This window comes from Tamandua tetradactyla, chromosome 4 (genome assembly GCF_023851605.1).
Source record: "Tamandua tetradactyla isolate mTamTet1 chromosome 4, mTamTet1.pri, whole genome shotgun sequence".
NCBI classification, from domain to species: Eukaryota; Metazoa; Chordata; class Mammalia; order Pilosa; family Myrmecophagidae; genus Tamandua; species Tamandua tetradactyla.
Genome location: NC_135330.1, coordinates 20,820,919 through 20,835,210, shown reverse-complemented (window position 1 = coordinate 20,835,210; position 14,292 = coordinate 20,820,919). Strand labels below are relative to the sequence as shown.

Genomic DNA, 14,292 nt, shown 5'->3' with positions numbered 1-14,292 from the left:
TTTTTCTTTTCATACAGCTACCCAGTTGTTCTAACAATTTACTGAGATCCCCACTGAATTACCTTGGCATTTTTGACACATTTTGTGTTAGGTCTATTTCTGGATTTGCCATTCTGGTTTCTTTTCTGCACGTCTATCCTTACATTCCTACAACACTGGCTTGTTTTCTAGAATTTAACAGTTATAAATCTTCAAATTAGGTAATCAAAATCCTTCAACTTGCTTTTGTTTTTTTTTTCAAAATTATTTTGGCGACTCTAGGTCCTTTGTATTTCCATACAAATTTTGGAATCAGCTAGTCAATTTCTACAAAAGAGCTGGTTAGGGTTTTGACTGGGATTGCACTGAATCTATAGATCAACTTGTAGGGAAATGAACATATTAAAAATATTGGGTCTTTCTATAAGAATGACACATACCTCTGTTTATTGAAGTCTTTCACAATTTCTCTTAGCAATCTTTTGTGGTTTTCAGTATACAGGTCTTATATATATAGTTTCGAAGAATTAGTATTAGATTGATGCTATTGTATTGTTTTCTTTTTCTCCCCAACATCCTGATGCTATTGTATTTTTAAAATTTCATTTTCCAATTGTTTGTTGCTAATATATGGAAGTACAATTAAATTTTCTGTAGTGACTATATATTCTAAAACTACTAAAACTACTCATTTTTAGAAGGCCAGCACTACTCACATACCAAAACCAGACAAACTTAAGAAGAAAACCCTAAATTAATATTCCTCATGAACACAGGTGAAAAATTCTTTAATAAAAAAATAAACAAACTAAATCCAGCAATATATAAAAACAATAACACACCATGAGTGAATGGAGTTTAATCCCAGGAATGCGCGTTGGGATAAAATATGAAAAATCAATATAATTTACCACATTAATAAAATACTAGAGAAAAACGAAACCATATGATTACTTCAATGGTGCATAAAATTATCTGACAAAATTAATTACCCCTTCATGATAGAAGCTCTTGCTAAACAAGAAAAGGGTACTTTCTGAACTTGTAAAACGGTGCCCATGAAAAACTTACAGCTAATATCATACTTACTCATGAAAAGCTGCACACTTTTCTTATAGATGGTGTGGAGGAAGAGTTCTAAGATGGACCTTAAAATTCCTCCTGTCCCCATACCCCCACCCAGTATACACATACTGTATAATCCCTTTCTCTTGAGTGTGGGGGGGACCTATGAATATGACAGGATGGTCACTCCTCGATTAGGTGCTATTATATGACAAAGGTGATGGGCTTGATTATGTTACTACTACTCCGGAATGGCTGACTGGAGAGTGATGTTCCTGCTGGCTTTGAAGAATTAAGCTACTATGTTGTGAGAAGGCCACGAGGCTAGAACCTGAGGGCAGTCTCTAGAGTTGGAGTGATTCAACAGACAACCAGCAAGAAAATGGGGACCATAGTCCTACAACCACAAGGAGCTGAATTCTGCCAACTAATGAATCTGGAAGAGGATCTAGATTCTCAGATGAGACAGCGTCTTGATGAAGCCTCAGCAGGTAACTCACGCCCAAATTTCTAACCTATAAAACTGTGATGTAATAAGCGAGTATTTAAAATTACTAGGTTTGTGGTCATTTACTTCGCAGGAAAATACTAATAGAGTTGGGAACAAGGCAAAGATGTCTGCTCTCACCATTTCCATCATACTGGAATTTCGAGCCAGTGCAACACTTATCTGTCAGCTTGAAACAACATTGATTTTTATCTGATATAAAAGATGAAAAATAACCCGTAAATATATGAAAAGATGTGCAACTTTACTAATGATAAGAAAAATGTAAATTAAAAATACAGTGAAATAGTTTTTCACATGTCAGAATGGCAAAAATTAAAAAGTGTAACAACACACTCTACTGAGGAGGCTGTAGAGAAAACAGGCCCTTTTGTATATAATAAGTGGGAATGCAAATCAATATAATCATTTTAAAGGGGAATTAGGGATTATCCAACAAAATTAGATAAATTTTGACCAAGGTGTGCTGGTTTGAAATGATGTATATACCCTAGAAAAGGCATGTTCTAATCTGAATCCCATTTTGTAAAGGCAGCCATTTTTTCTAATCCCTATTCAGCATAGCATGCTTGAAACTGTAATTAAATCATCTCCCCAGAGATGTGATTTAATCAAAAGTGGTTGCTAAACTGGATTAGGTGACGACATGCTTCCACCGATTTGGGTAGGTCTTGATAAGTTTCTGGAGTACTATAAAAAAGGAAACATTTTGGAGAAAGTGAGAGATTTCTGAGAGAGCAGTGAACAACATAGCCACGAGAAGCAAAGAGTTTACCAGCTAGTGACCTTTGGAGATGAAGAAGGAAAATGCCTCCTGGGGGGCTTCGCTGAAACAGGAAGCCAGGAGAAGAAGGTAGCAGATGATGCCATGTTCACCATGTGCCCTTCCAGATGAGAAAGGAACCCTGACTGTGTTTACCATGTGCCCTTCCAGATGAGAGAGAAACCCTGAATTTCACTGGCCTTCTTGAACCAAGGTATCTTTCTCTGGATGTCTTTGATTGGACATTTCTGTAGACTTATTTTAACTGTGACATTATCTCGGCCTTAAAACTGTAAACTAGCAACTTATAAAATTTCCCTTTTTAAAAGTCATTCCGTTTCTGGTATTTTGCATTCCAGCAGCTAGCAAACTAGAACACCAGGAATCACAATTATAGAAATTTACCCTGAAGATACACTTCCAATAATACAAAAAGTATTACTATAGTATAGTTTATAATCACGAAAATACTAGAAACAACCTAAATGTCCATACAACAGAAACAGTGTTGAATAAATTGTGGTACATTCACAAAAGAAATACTCTGTAACAATAAAACAGAATAAGAAAGACCTCTATGCAATTATGTGGTATGATTTTCCAGGACATTTTAAGTAAAAGAATACCTAGAGTATGCTACATTTAATGTAAAAAAAAAAAAAAAAAAGCATAAGTAGAAAATATACATTTCTCTGTTCATATGTTAAAAAAAACACATGAAAGGAATGGGAAAGATTATAAAGGATAATATTGGTACAACTGGTGAAATCTGAATGTGGTCTGTTTACTAGACATTAATATTAAGTCAGTGGTAGTTACTTTTTTTTTGATAACTGTACTCTGGATGGGGGCATATCTGCAACTTACTATTAAAACAGTTCAGAAAACAGTTACACATAAGGAAAAAGAGGAAAAGGGGAGAGAGAGCAAGCAAGCAAATATAATAAGATTTGAATATCTGGAGAGTCTGAGGGAAGGGACTTTGGATACCTTTTGTACTAGTCACACAATATTTGTGTCTGAAATGATATCAAAAATAAAATCTTAAGAACAAGTTGTATGTACAGGGGTGTTCATTACAGCATTATTTAAAACAGTGAAAACTTCCTTTGTTCAACAATGAATTACTGGGTATCTTACATTTTAGATAGTATGTTAAACACTAGGGATACAATAGTGAACAAGCAAGACCAGTTATAAGGCTTATAGACTGACTGATTTCCTGTGATGCAGGATCTTCAGGGCTCCAACTGCAATGGCTGGTCATCTACTAAGGCACCATCTACTTTGGTGACTAAACAGAAGTCAACCATGATGGCACCAAAGGGAAATGTTAATGAAATTATAGTATAACCATTCAGTCAATTATTGAGGGCAAATCACAAGCAGAAATACAAAACTGCAACAACAGGGGAAGATCCTTTTAAACTGTTCAGTGAAAAAAACTATAAATGGTATATATACCATTATACTTACACATATTTGAATATTTATATTCAATATTAAGAATACAATATTAAGAAGATTAAAAGGGAAAGTAAAAATTGTACTAGTTGTAATTATGTTTTTCCTATTTGAATTTCCTATAATGCTAAATTTCTTAATAATTAAAAAATTTCATTCCAAAAACGTTACCAACATTTCAGAAAAGTCATAATTCACAAAAGTAGGGTGAATGAATGAATTCAAGAAATAGTGATTGGTCAATTAGGATAATAAAAAACCGATAAAATTTTTAGCTAGTTTTGAGTATGCATATCTCCCTAAATTTAACTTCCATTTCAGATTTTTCCCACAGTATAGGACATTAGTGAAGCTACTTGCCATGGTCAGGTTCATGTGTCAACTGGGCCAAGTGGTGGTACCCGTTTGTCTGGTTGGGCAAGTGCTGGCCTGTCTGTTGCGATGAAGACATTTCATAGAATTAGATCATGAGCACATCAGCTGCATCCACAGCTGATTCCATGTGTAATCAGCCAAGGGGAGTGTCTTCTGCAGTGAGTGATGCTTAATCTAATACTGGAAGCCTTTTAAGGATTCAGAAGAGACAGGTTCCATTCCTGCTTCGGCTGGTGAGCCTCTCCTGTGGAGTTCCTCCATCAGAATCGCCGGCTTCACAGCCTGCCCTGAGGATTTTGAACTCTGCATTCCCACAGCCCCGAGACACTTTTATAAATTTTATATTTGCAAATGTTCCCTGTTGATTCTGTTTCTCTAGAGAACCCTAACTAATACATCTTGGTACCAGAAGTGGTTCTTAAGAAACAGAATCTTAAAAATGGGTTTTATTAATGGTTTTCTACTCTGACTGGACTCAAACGCACTAAGGACTCTGATTCCCATAATCAGAATGACACTCCCAATTCATGCAGTGAGTTGGCAAAAGTGAGAGTCAAAATATCACCATTCGATTCTCCTAATGCTTCGCTTGTACGAAGGTAGGCTCTGGGCGATAATGTTTTTGACACCTTTACAGAATTTTGTGGAAATAAGAGGTATAGAGATGTTGGCTGGTTGTTGTTAGATACACTGGCTACATTAAGGAGTGAAAGGGATGGGCTTAAGGCTTCAAACGAGAAGCTTAAGCGCTGTCTGACAGATGTAGACGTTTCTATGAGTATTCTGAAGGAAAATCTTATTTCCTGTAGCCACAGACTTGAGATCTCTGAAGATCAGACTCAGAATCTTATCATTAGAGTAGCAACTTTACAATGTAAATAGAAATCTGAATGTTGCATGATGTCTGCTGTTAAAGTGAGGACATTGATTGGAAAGGAGTGGGACCCTGAAAAATGGGATGGTGACATATGGATGAATAATGATGTTGGCAGCAAGGTTGAAACCCTAGGCTATGCTGAGTCTTCTCTAGATAACCCTCTAATAGTCTGCCCTGAAGATATAGCCACCCCACCTCCAGCCTGCCTTGAGTTGGCCACCCAACCTCCTTCTGAATGGATTAGCCCTAGAGTGATTAATCCTGTTTCACTATATGAAACTGCAAATGAAGGCCCTGAAGCAAATGGCTTGGAAGATATTTCTAATTCTTTTCATGACCCACCCCCACCACCCCTCATTTCTTCCAGACCTATAACTAGACTAAAGTCCCAACAGGCCCCTAAAGGTGAGGTACAAAGTATCACACATGAGGAGGTACGTTATACTTCAAAAGAACTATGTGAGTTTTCCAATTTATATAGACAGAAATGAGGGGAATATGTGTGGCAATGGATTTTAAGGATGTGGGATAATGGTGGGAGGAATATAAGGCTGGATCAGGCTGAATTTATTGATATGGGCCCACTAAGCAGAGATTCAATGTTACAGCTAGAGGGATTAGAAAAGGTATTAACCGTTTGTTTGGGTGGTTGGTTGAAACATGGATCAAAAGGTGGCCGACATTACCTGAGGTTGAAATGCCAGATCTGCCCTGGTACAGTGTAGATGAGGGGATCCAGAGGCTTAGAGAGAGTGGAATGTTAGAATGTATTTATGCAAAGCCTGCTCTTATACCCCAGGAATGTCCGGAGGATGCACCTTTTACCAGAACAGTGAGAAATAAATTTGTGAGACTAGCACCATCATCCTGAAAGGCTCTGTAGTTGCACTTCTCTGTAGGTCAGATATTACTGTAGAAACTGCTGTCACTGAGCTGGAATCCTTATACACAATGGGGATGACTGGATCCCAAGTTGGCAGAAGCCAGGTGGCAGCACTTAATTGCCAAAGACAGAGTAGACGTAGCTATTATAATAGACAGCAAACTCAAAGCAGGAGTCAAATTTATATGACTTGCAGAGATTTGTGGCATTGGCTAGTAAATCATAGGGTACCTAGAAATACAATAGAAGGGCAGTCTACTAAATTCTTGTTTGAGCTGTATAAACAAAAGGGTTATAGGTCAAGTGAACAGAAGTCTAACCTGAATTACAAAAACACAGAGTCATGGCCCCTTAATCAATTTCCAGACTTGAAACAGTTTACAGACCCTGAGCCCCTTGAATAAAGGGGAGGCCAGGTCCCTTTGGGGGAAAAACCTGTTACACTGCCACAAATTTATACTGTTAATCTTCCTCCAAGCTTTCCCCAAGGAGACCGACAGCATTTTACCAGGGTAACTGTGCATTGGGGAAAAGGAAATGATCAGATATTTTGGGGATTATTAGACACTCGTTCAGAAGTGACATTAATTCCAGGGGACCCAAAACATCACTCTGGTCCACCAGTCAGAGTGGGAGCTTATGGAGGCCAGGTAATCAGTGGAGTTTTAGCTCAGGTCCGTCTCACAGTGGGTCCAGTGGGCCCCTGGACCCATTCTGTAGTTATTTCCCCAATTCCAGAATGTATAATTGGTATAGACATACTGAGCAACTGGCAGAATCCTCACATTGGTTCTCTAACTCGTGCAGTGAGGGCTATTATGGTGGGAAAGGCCAAGTGGAAGCCACTAGAACTGCCCCTACCTAGCAAAATTGTAAATCAAAAGCAATTCCAGATGCCTGGAGGGACTGCAGAGATTACTGCCACTCTTAAGGACTTGAAGGATGCAAGAGTGGTGATTCCTACCACATCCCCATTCAACTCTCCTATGTGGCCTGTGCAGAAAACAGATGGGTCTTGGAGGATGACAGTGGATTATTTTTGTAAGCTCAACCAGGTGGTAATTCTAATTGCAGCTGCTGTTCCAGATGTGGTATCATTGCTTGAGCAAATCAATACATCCCCTGGTACCTGGCATGCAGCTATTGATCTGTCAAATGCTTTTTCTCAATAGTTATTAGTAAGGACCACCAGAAACAGTTTGCTTTCAGCTGGCAAGGTCAGCAATATACTTTCACAGGGGTATATCAACTCTCCAGCCCTATGTCATAATTTTGTCCACAGGGACCTTGATTGTTTCTCCCTCCCACAAGACATCACATTGGTCCATTATATTGATGCTATCATGTTGATTGGACCTGGTGAGCAAGAAGTAGCAACTACTCTAGATTTACTGGTAAGGCATTTGCGTGTCAGAGGATGGGAGATAAATCCAACAAAAATACAGGGGTCTTCCACCTCAGTGAAATTTCTAGGTGCCCAGTGGTGTGGAGGATGTCGAGATATCCCTTCTAAGGTGAAGGAGAAGTTGCTGCATCTGGCTCCTCCAATGATCAAAAGAAGAGGCACAATGCCTAGTTGGTCTCTTTGGATTTTGGCAACAACATATCCCTCATTTGGGTCTGCTACTCTGGCCCATTTATCGAGTGACCAGAAAAGCTGCTAATTTTGAGTGGGGACCTGAACAAGAGGAGGCTCTGTGATAGGTCCAGGCTGCTGTACAAGCTGCTCTGCCACTTGGGCCGTATGACCCAGCAGATTCAATGGTGCTGGAAGTGTCAGTAGCAAATAGAGTTGCTGTCTGGAGCCTTTGGCAGGCCCCTATAGGAGAATCACAACATAGATCCCTAGGATTTTGGAGCAAATTCTTGCCATCCACTGCAGATAACTACTCTCCTCTTGAGAAACAGCTTTTGGCCTGCTACTGGGCCTTAGTAGACTGAACGCTTAGCCATGGGCCACCAAGTTACCATGAGACCTGAGTTGCCTATCATGAGCTGGATGTTGTCTGACCCATCAAGCCATAAAGTTGGGCGTGCACAGCAGCACTCTATTGTAAAATGGAGATGGTATATATGAGATAGGGCCAGAGCAGGTCCTGAAGGCACAAGTAAGTTACATGAAGAAGTGGCACAAATGTCCATGGTGTCCACTCCTGCCACATTATCTTCTCTTTCCCAGACCAGAGCTATGGCCTCTTGGGGAGTTCCTTACAGTGAATTGACTGAGGAAGACAAAACTCAGGCCTGGTTTACAGATGGTTCAGCACGATATGCAGGTACCACCCAAAAGTGGACAACTGCAGCATTACAACCCCTTTCTGGGGTGTCCTTGAAGGGTGAGGGGAAATCCTCCCAGTGGGAAGAACTTCAAGCAGTGCACCTGGTTGTTCATTTTGCTTGGAAGGAAAACTGGCCAGAGGTGCATTTGTATACTGACTTACGGACTGTTGCTAATGATTTGGCTGGATGGTCAGGGACTTGGAAAGACCATAATTAGAAAACAGGTAACAAAAAGGTCTGGGGAAGAAGTATGTGGATAGAGCTTTCTTAGTGGGCTTATCTTAACATATTTGTGTCCCATGTGAATGTGCACCAGAGGGTGACTTCAGCAGAGGAAGGTTTTAATAATCAAGTGGATAACATGACCCGTTCTGTGGATACCAGTCAGGCTCTTTTCCCAGTAACTCCTGTCATTGTCCAATGGGCTCATGAACAAAGTGGTCATGTGGTAGGGATGGAGGTTATGCATGGGCTCAGCAACATGGACTTCCACTCACCAAGGCTGACTTGTTTACAGCCACTGCTGAGTGCCCATTCTGCCAGCAGCAGAGACCCACACTCAGCCCCCAAAATGGCACCATTCCCCGAGGTGACCAGCCAGTTGCATGGTGACAGGGTGATTACATTGGACCACTTCCTTCATGGAAGGGGCAGCAATTTGTTCTAAGTGGAATAGACATATACTCCGGATATGGCTTTGCTTTCCCTGCATGCAATGCTTCTGCCAAAACTATCATCTGTGGGCTTACAGAATGCCTTATCCGTTGTCATGGTAGTTCATATAGCATTGCTTCTGATCAAGGAACACACGTCACAGCAAATGAAGTGCAGGAATGGGCTGCTCATGAAATTCTCTGGTCTTACCATGTTCCCCATCATCCAGAAGCAGCTGGATTGATAGAATGGTGGAATGGCCTTTAGAAAACTCAATTATGGTGCCAACTAGGTGACAATACCTTGAAAGGCTGGGGTAATGTTTCTCCAGGAAGGTGTATATGCTCTGAATCAGAGTCTGCTGTATGGTGCTATTTCTCCCACAGCCAGCCAGGATCCATGGGTCCAGGAACCAAGGGGTAGAAATGGGAGTGGCACCACTCACCATTACCCCTAGTGATCCCACTAGGAAAATGTTTACTTCCTGTCCCTGCAACCCTGCGCTCTGCTGGTCTACAGGTTTTAGTTCCAAAAAGGGGAGTGCTTCCACCAGGAGAAACAACAATGATTCCATTGAACTGGAATCTAAGACTGACGCCTGGTCACTTTTGGCTACTCATGCCCCTGGATCAACACGCCAAGAAGGGGACTGCATTATTGTCTGGGGTGACTGATCCTGACTATCAGGAGGAAATAGGACTGCAACTATACAATGCAGGTAAAGAAGAGTTTTCTTGGAATAGAGGAGATCCCCTAGCGCACCTTTTAGTACTACCATGCCCTGTGATTAAAATGAAAGGAAAACTGCAATAGCCCAATCCAGGCAGGTCTACCAGTGGGTCTGAAACTTCAGGAATGAAGGTTTGAGTCACCCCACCAGGCAAAGAACGACGGCCAGCTGAAGTGCTTGCTGAGGGTAAAGGGAACATGGAATGGGTAGTAGAAGAAGGTAGTGATAAATATGAACTACGACCATGTGATCAGTTACAGAAATGAGGACTGTGATGCTATGTTGTTCCTATTATACTGTTTAAGTTGTAAGATATCAAGTTTAAGAATGAATATTACCCAAGGACTTGCACCCTATTCTGGAGAGAGTTAATGTATTTCCAGTTGTATGCAGGACAGTTGAGTATTGTTAGGTGAAAGAAAAAAAATGTGTTTTATTGTTTTTTATTTAGAAATTAGGTATTGTTTAAGGTGATATATATAGCTGTCAAGTTGACAAGGGGTGGACTGTCATGGTCAGCTTCATGTGTCAACTTGGCCAAGTGGTGGCACCTGTTCTTCCGGTTTGGCAAGTACTGGCCTGTCTGTTGTAATGAGGACATTTCACAGAATTAAATCATGATCACGTCAGCTACATCCACAGCTGATTCCATCTGTAATCAGCCAAGGGGAGTGTCTTCTACAATGAGTGATGCTCAATCTAATCACTGAAAGCCTTTTAAGGATTCAGAAAAGACAGGCTCTTCCTGCTTTGGCTGGCGAGCTTCTACTGTGGAGTTTGTCCAGACCCTCCATCAGAATTGTTGGCTTCACAGCCTGCCCTGTGGTATTGGACTCTGTGTTCCCGTGGTCATGTAAGACACTTTAATGAATTTTATATTTCGAGTGTTCCCTGTTGATTCTGTTTCTCTAGAGAACCCTAACTAACACACTACTGTTCTTAATGTCTGAACCATTAGGAACAGTTAGGAATATTGCTGCAAAAGATAGGTATCTTTAGACTTAACAAAATAGGACTTATACTTTGTTGGAAAGACAAAGCTTAGTTCATAATTTATCAGATGATGATAGTTCAGACAGTAAGCTCCTCAGAGGCAGAAACTTCATGTCTACACCCTTGGTGTCTAGAACAATGTTTGATTATCAACAATTTGCTTATTATGGTGAAGTACAGAATATTTATACATGCTCAGAGGTTCTTAACCTAAAATCTGCAGACTCCTAAGACATTCACAAATATCCTTGATGACGTAGGGACTGATGGGGGCTGTCATTTATGAACCTCTTTAAAAGCCCATTCAATTTTTATATCAAGGTTATGTCACAGAGCCAGAGATGTTATGAACTTCAAACATATGTGAAAAAAAAAACAAAGTCCCCAACTCTAGGTTAAATTACAGTTTGACTGTGAAATATCAGAAATCCACCCAATGACTACCACATAATCAACCTGGTAAATAATGAGAGCATGTCTTATGCATTATGAATCACTAAAAACTTCTGACATCAATGCTAAGTGATTTAAACATATTTGACAAATACACTAAATAAAAGAGAGCAAAGGAAAAAATCTTACGTATTCATTTTACAGTTGAGGGTGAGGCACTGAAAATACAAAAAGAATACTCATCTTTTGAGAAATGCAGAGTCTAGTGAGAAAACAGATGTGTAAAAATATCATTGTTCGGATAACACAAGTAGGTGGAAATGAGTAGCGTCTTGGAGAAGCTAGAAAATACTTCCAAGACAAAGTGATATATAAGCTAGAGTAGCTTTATCAATAGCAGAAAGAACTATAGCTGGGGTGGACGACATTTCAGCTATGGGGATATTTACAAAGGTAGAGATGGAGCCTTCTGTGTGCTGAGGGTGGGGTGGCAAAAAGGGTTGTGGGAGATCAGGTTGAGACTGGAAAGAACTTTTTATGAATTTATGATGAATTTAGATCTTTTCCTGAATAAAAAAAAGCAGCAGCTAATGAAGGTTTTCATGCAGAAGAAAAAAATTCCTGAAAAAAATTTTTTTTTTTTGTTTTTGAAAGATAACTTTGGAAACAGTTTGGAAGTGGGATAGAAAAAAAGGATTTTAAGAAATCTTTTGGTAAGATACTCTTTTTGATAAAATCAATTATTCCTGATCTTTTCTGAAGTTCAATTTTTCAAATATAACATTTTTAAAAAGCAATACCTATCTTTAGTTAGAGGCTTAGTTGACAATTTAATGGCATTTCTCATAGAGCCTGTTATTGGCCTATCATTTGCTCTAATGGTTGCAGGGCCAGGCTGCTGCTTACCTGTAACAGACAGATTAGTTACCGCAGCGCTGGTCAGAGGGAGTACAGGATTGACAGTGAGGGTAGTGGCCGCACTGCTCGTCACAAGGCTTGGCGTGGTTGCCACCTAGAGGTCAAAAATAAAAATAGGCACAAGGTACTTAAAATCAAAATCTAAAAATGTAAGCCCATACTGCAGACCTCTTTTGCCTGTAATTTTTAAATTTTTAACTCCAGATACAATAGAATAAAATTAACAGGCCCTAAGAGGAAATGAGTTCTTTGATCTTCCAACTGAGAAAACTGGCATTGTATACTGGAAAGCTGCTATGAGAAGACAGTTTTTCGCTGATACATCAAATGGCTTGTCCTCAGTTTTAATAGGAAATAGTAACAGACATTCCCAAAATTTCAATAATGTTGAGTCAGATATGCTTTAAGTCAGTAAGAAATATTATACCAATACCCAACTTTACCTAAGCAAGAGAACTATTCTACAGGGTCAGAGAATTTGGAGTTCTTGTATTGCTGTTATTTTTGACTATGTGGGGGCAAAAATGAACCTCCCCCCCCCCCTTTTTAAATGAAATGATGCTATGGGAAGAATGTAAAAGAAATTTTTAAAAAGTGAGAAAATTCCTTTCCTTCTTTCTTTTTTTCAAGTCCAACATTGCTGCTTTATCAGCTTTATGACATGGACTTATGTTACACATCAACAGATGTTTCCTTCCCAAGCTGGTGGCAGAGTTTAAATAAGATCCTAGCACACAGCAGTTGCTCAACAGATTATACCACTGCTGCAGTGTCATTATTATTAGCATTATTATTAATAACTGATGTCTTCGTGTCAATGCAAAGACAAATAGCTAATGTCATACCTCTCAGTTGAAAAAACTCATACATATCATACACCTTACCCCTCCCTCTCACTGACCACTATTATTTCCATCTACTCAATATATTTTAACCTTTCTCCCCCCTATTTTTTCCTATATTCCTTACCAATCCCTTTCATAGTTCACTAGTATTTCAATCTACTCAATTTATTTTAACATTTGTTCCCCCTATTTATTTATTTTTAATGCACATTTTCTTACCCATCTGTCAATATCATAGATAAAAGGAGCATCAGACACCTTGAAGATGAATTTGAAGATGAATGTATAATGATACAGCTTTCACAGTGTGACTGTGAGTGTGAAAACCTTGTGTCTGATGCTCTTTTTATCTACCAATGGGGGAACAAATGTTAAAATAAATTTAGATTGAAATGCTAGTGATCAATAAGAGGGAGGGGTAAGGGGTATGGTATATATAAATTTTTTTCTGTTTTCTTTTTATTTCTTTTTCTGAATAGATGCATTTCCAAGAAATGATCATGATGATGAATATGCAACTATGTGATGATATTGTGAATTACTGATTATATATTTAGAACGGAATGATCAAAAGTTAAGAATGTTTGCGTTTGGTGTTTTTGGTATTTAAAAAAAATCAAAAAACTTATTTAAAAAAAAGGAAATATGGCTACTGGAACACAGCTCTACAGTTTCAGGCACTTCCCTCTAGCCTCTCTAATACACCTTAAACTAAAAAGGGGATATCTATAAAATGTGTAAGAATAACCTCTCAACACTGTTTGAAATCTCTCAACCACTGACATTTTATTTTGTCTCATTTCTTCATTCAGTGTTCTAACATTATTGTGCTACAATTATATAGTATTGTGCTATCCATTTCTGAATTTTTACAATCAGTCATGTTGAACAATCTAAATCCTTTCAGTTCCAATTACCCAAAATCTAACCTATTTCTATCTCCTGATGGTCTCTGTTTTTAACTGAAATTCTCCAAGTTCATTCATTAACGTTAGTTCACATCAGTGAAACCATACAGTATTTGTCCTTTTGTTTCTGGCTAAACTCACTCAGTATAATGTCCTCAAAGTCCATCCATGTTGTTACATGATTCATGATTTTATTCTGTCTTACAGCTGCATAATATTCCATCGTATGTATATACCAGAGCTTATTTAGCCACGTGTCTGCTGATGGACATTTGGGCTGTTTGCATCTCTTGGCAATTGAATAATGCTGTTAAAAACATTGGTGTGCAAATGTCTGTTTGTGTCCTTGCCCTCATGTCCTCTGAGTAGATACCTAGCAATGGTATTGTTGGATCACATGGGAATTCTATACTTAGTTTCCTGAGGAAACGCCAAACTGTCTTCCACAGCAGTTTTACCATTTTACTTTCTCACCAACAGTGGATAAGTATGCCTCTTTCTCCACATCCTCTTTAGTACTTGTTGTTTTCTGTTTTATTGATAATGGCCATTCTGGTGGGTGTGATGATATCACATTGTGGTTTTGATTTGCATTTCCCTAACAAGCAGGGAAGTTGTGCATCTTTTCATGTGCCTTTTAGCCATTTGTATTTCCTC

The 14,292-nt window shown here is 39.0% G+C and overlaps 1 protein-coding gene across 7 annotated transcripts in view; it reads right to left on the bottom strand.

Moving 5' to 3' along the window:
* Positions 1-14,292, bottom strand: part of POU2F1 (POU class 2 homeobox 1) — a 256,011-nt gene that overhangs the window by 32,161 nt on the left and 209,558 nt on the right. For all 7 annotated transcript variants that reach the window (XM_077156862.1, XM_077156863.1, XM_077156866.1 and 4 more), the window contains one exon: positions 11,871-11,976. In XM_077156862.1, coding sequence (XP_077012977.1) covers positions 11,871-11,976 — 106 coding nt within the window. The remainder of the gene's footprint in view (positions 1-11,870; positions 11,977-14,292) is intronic.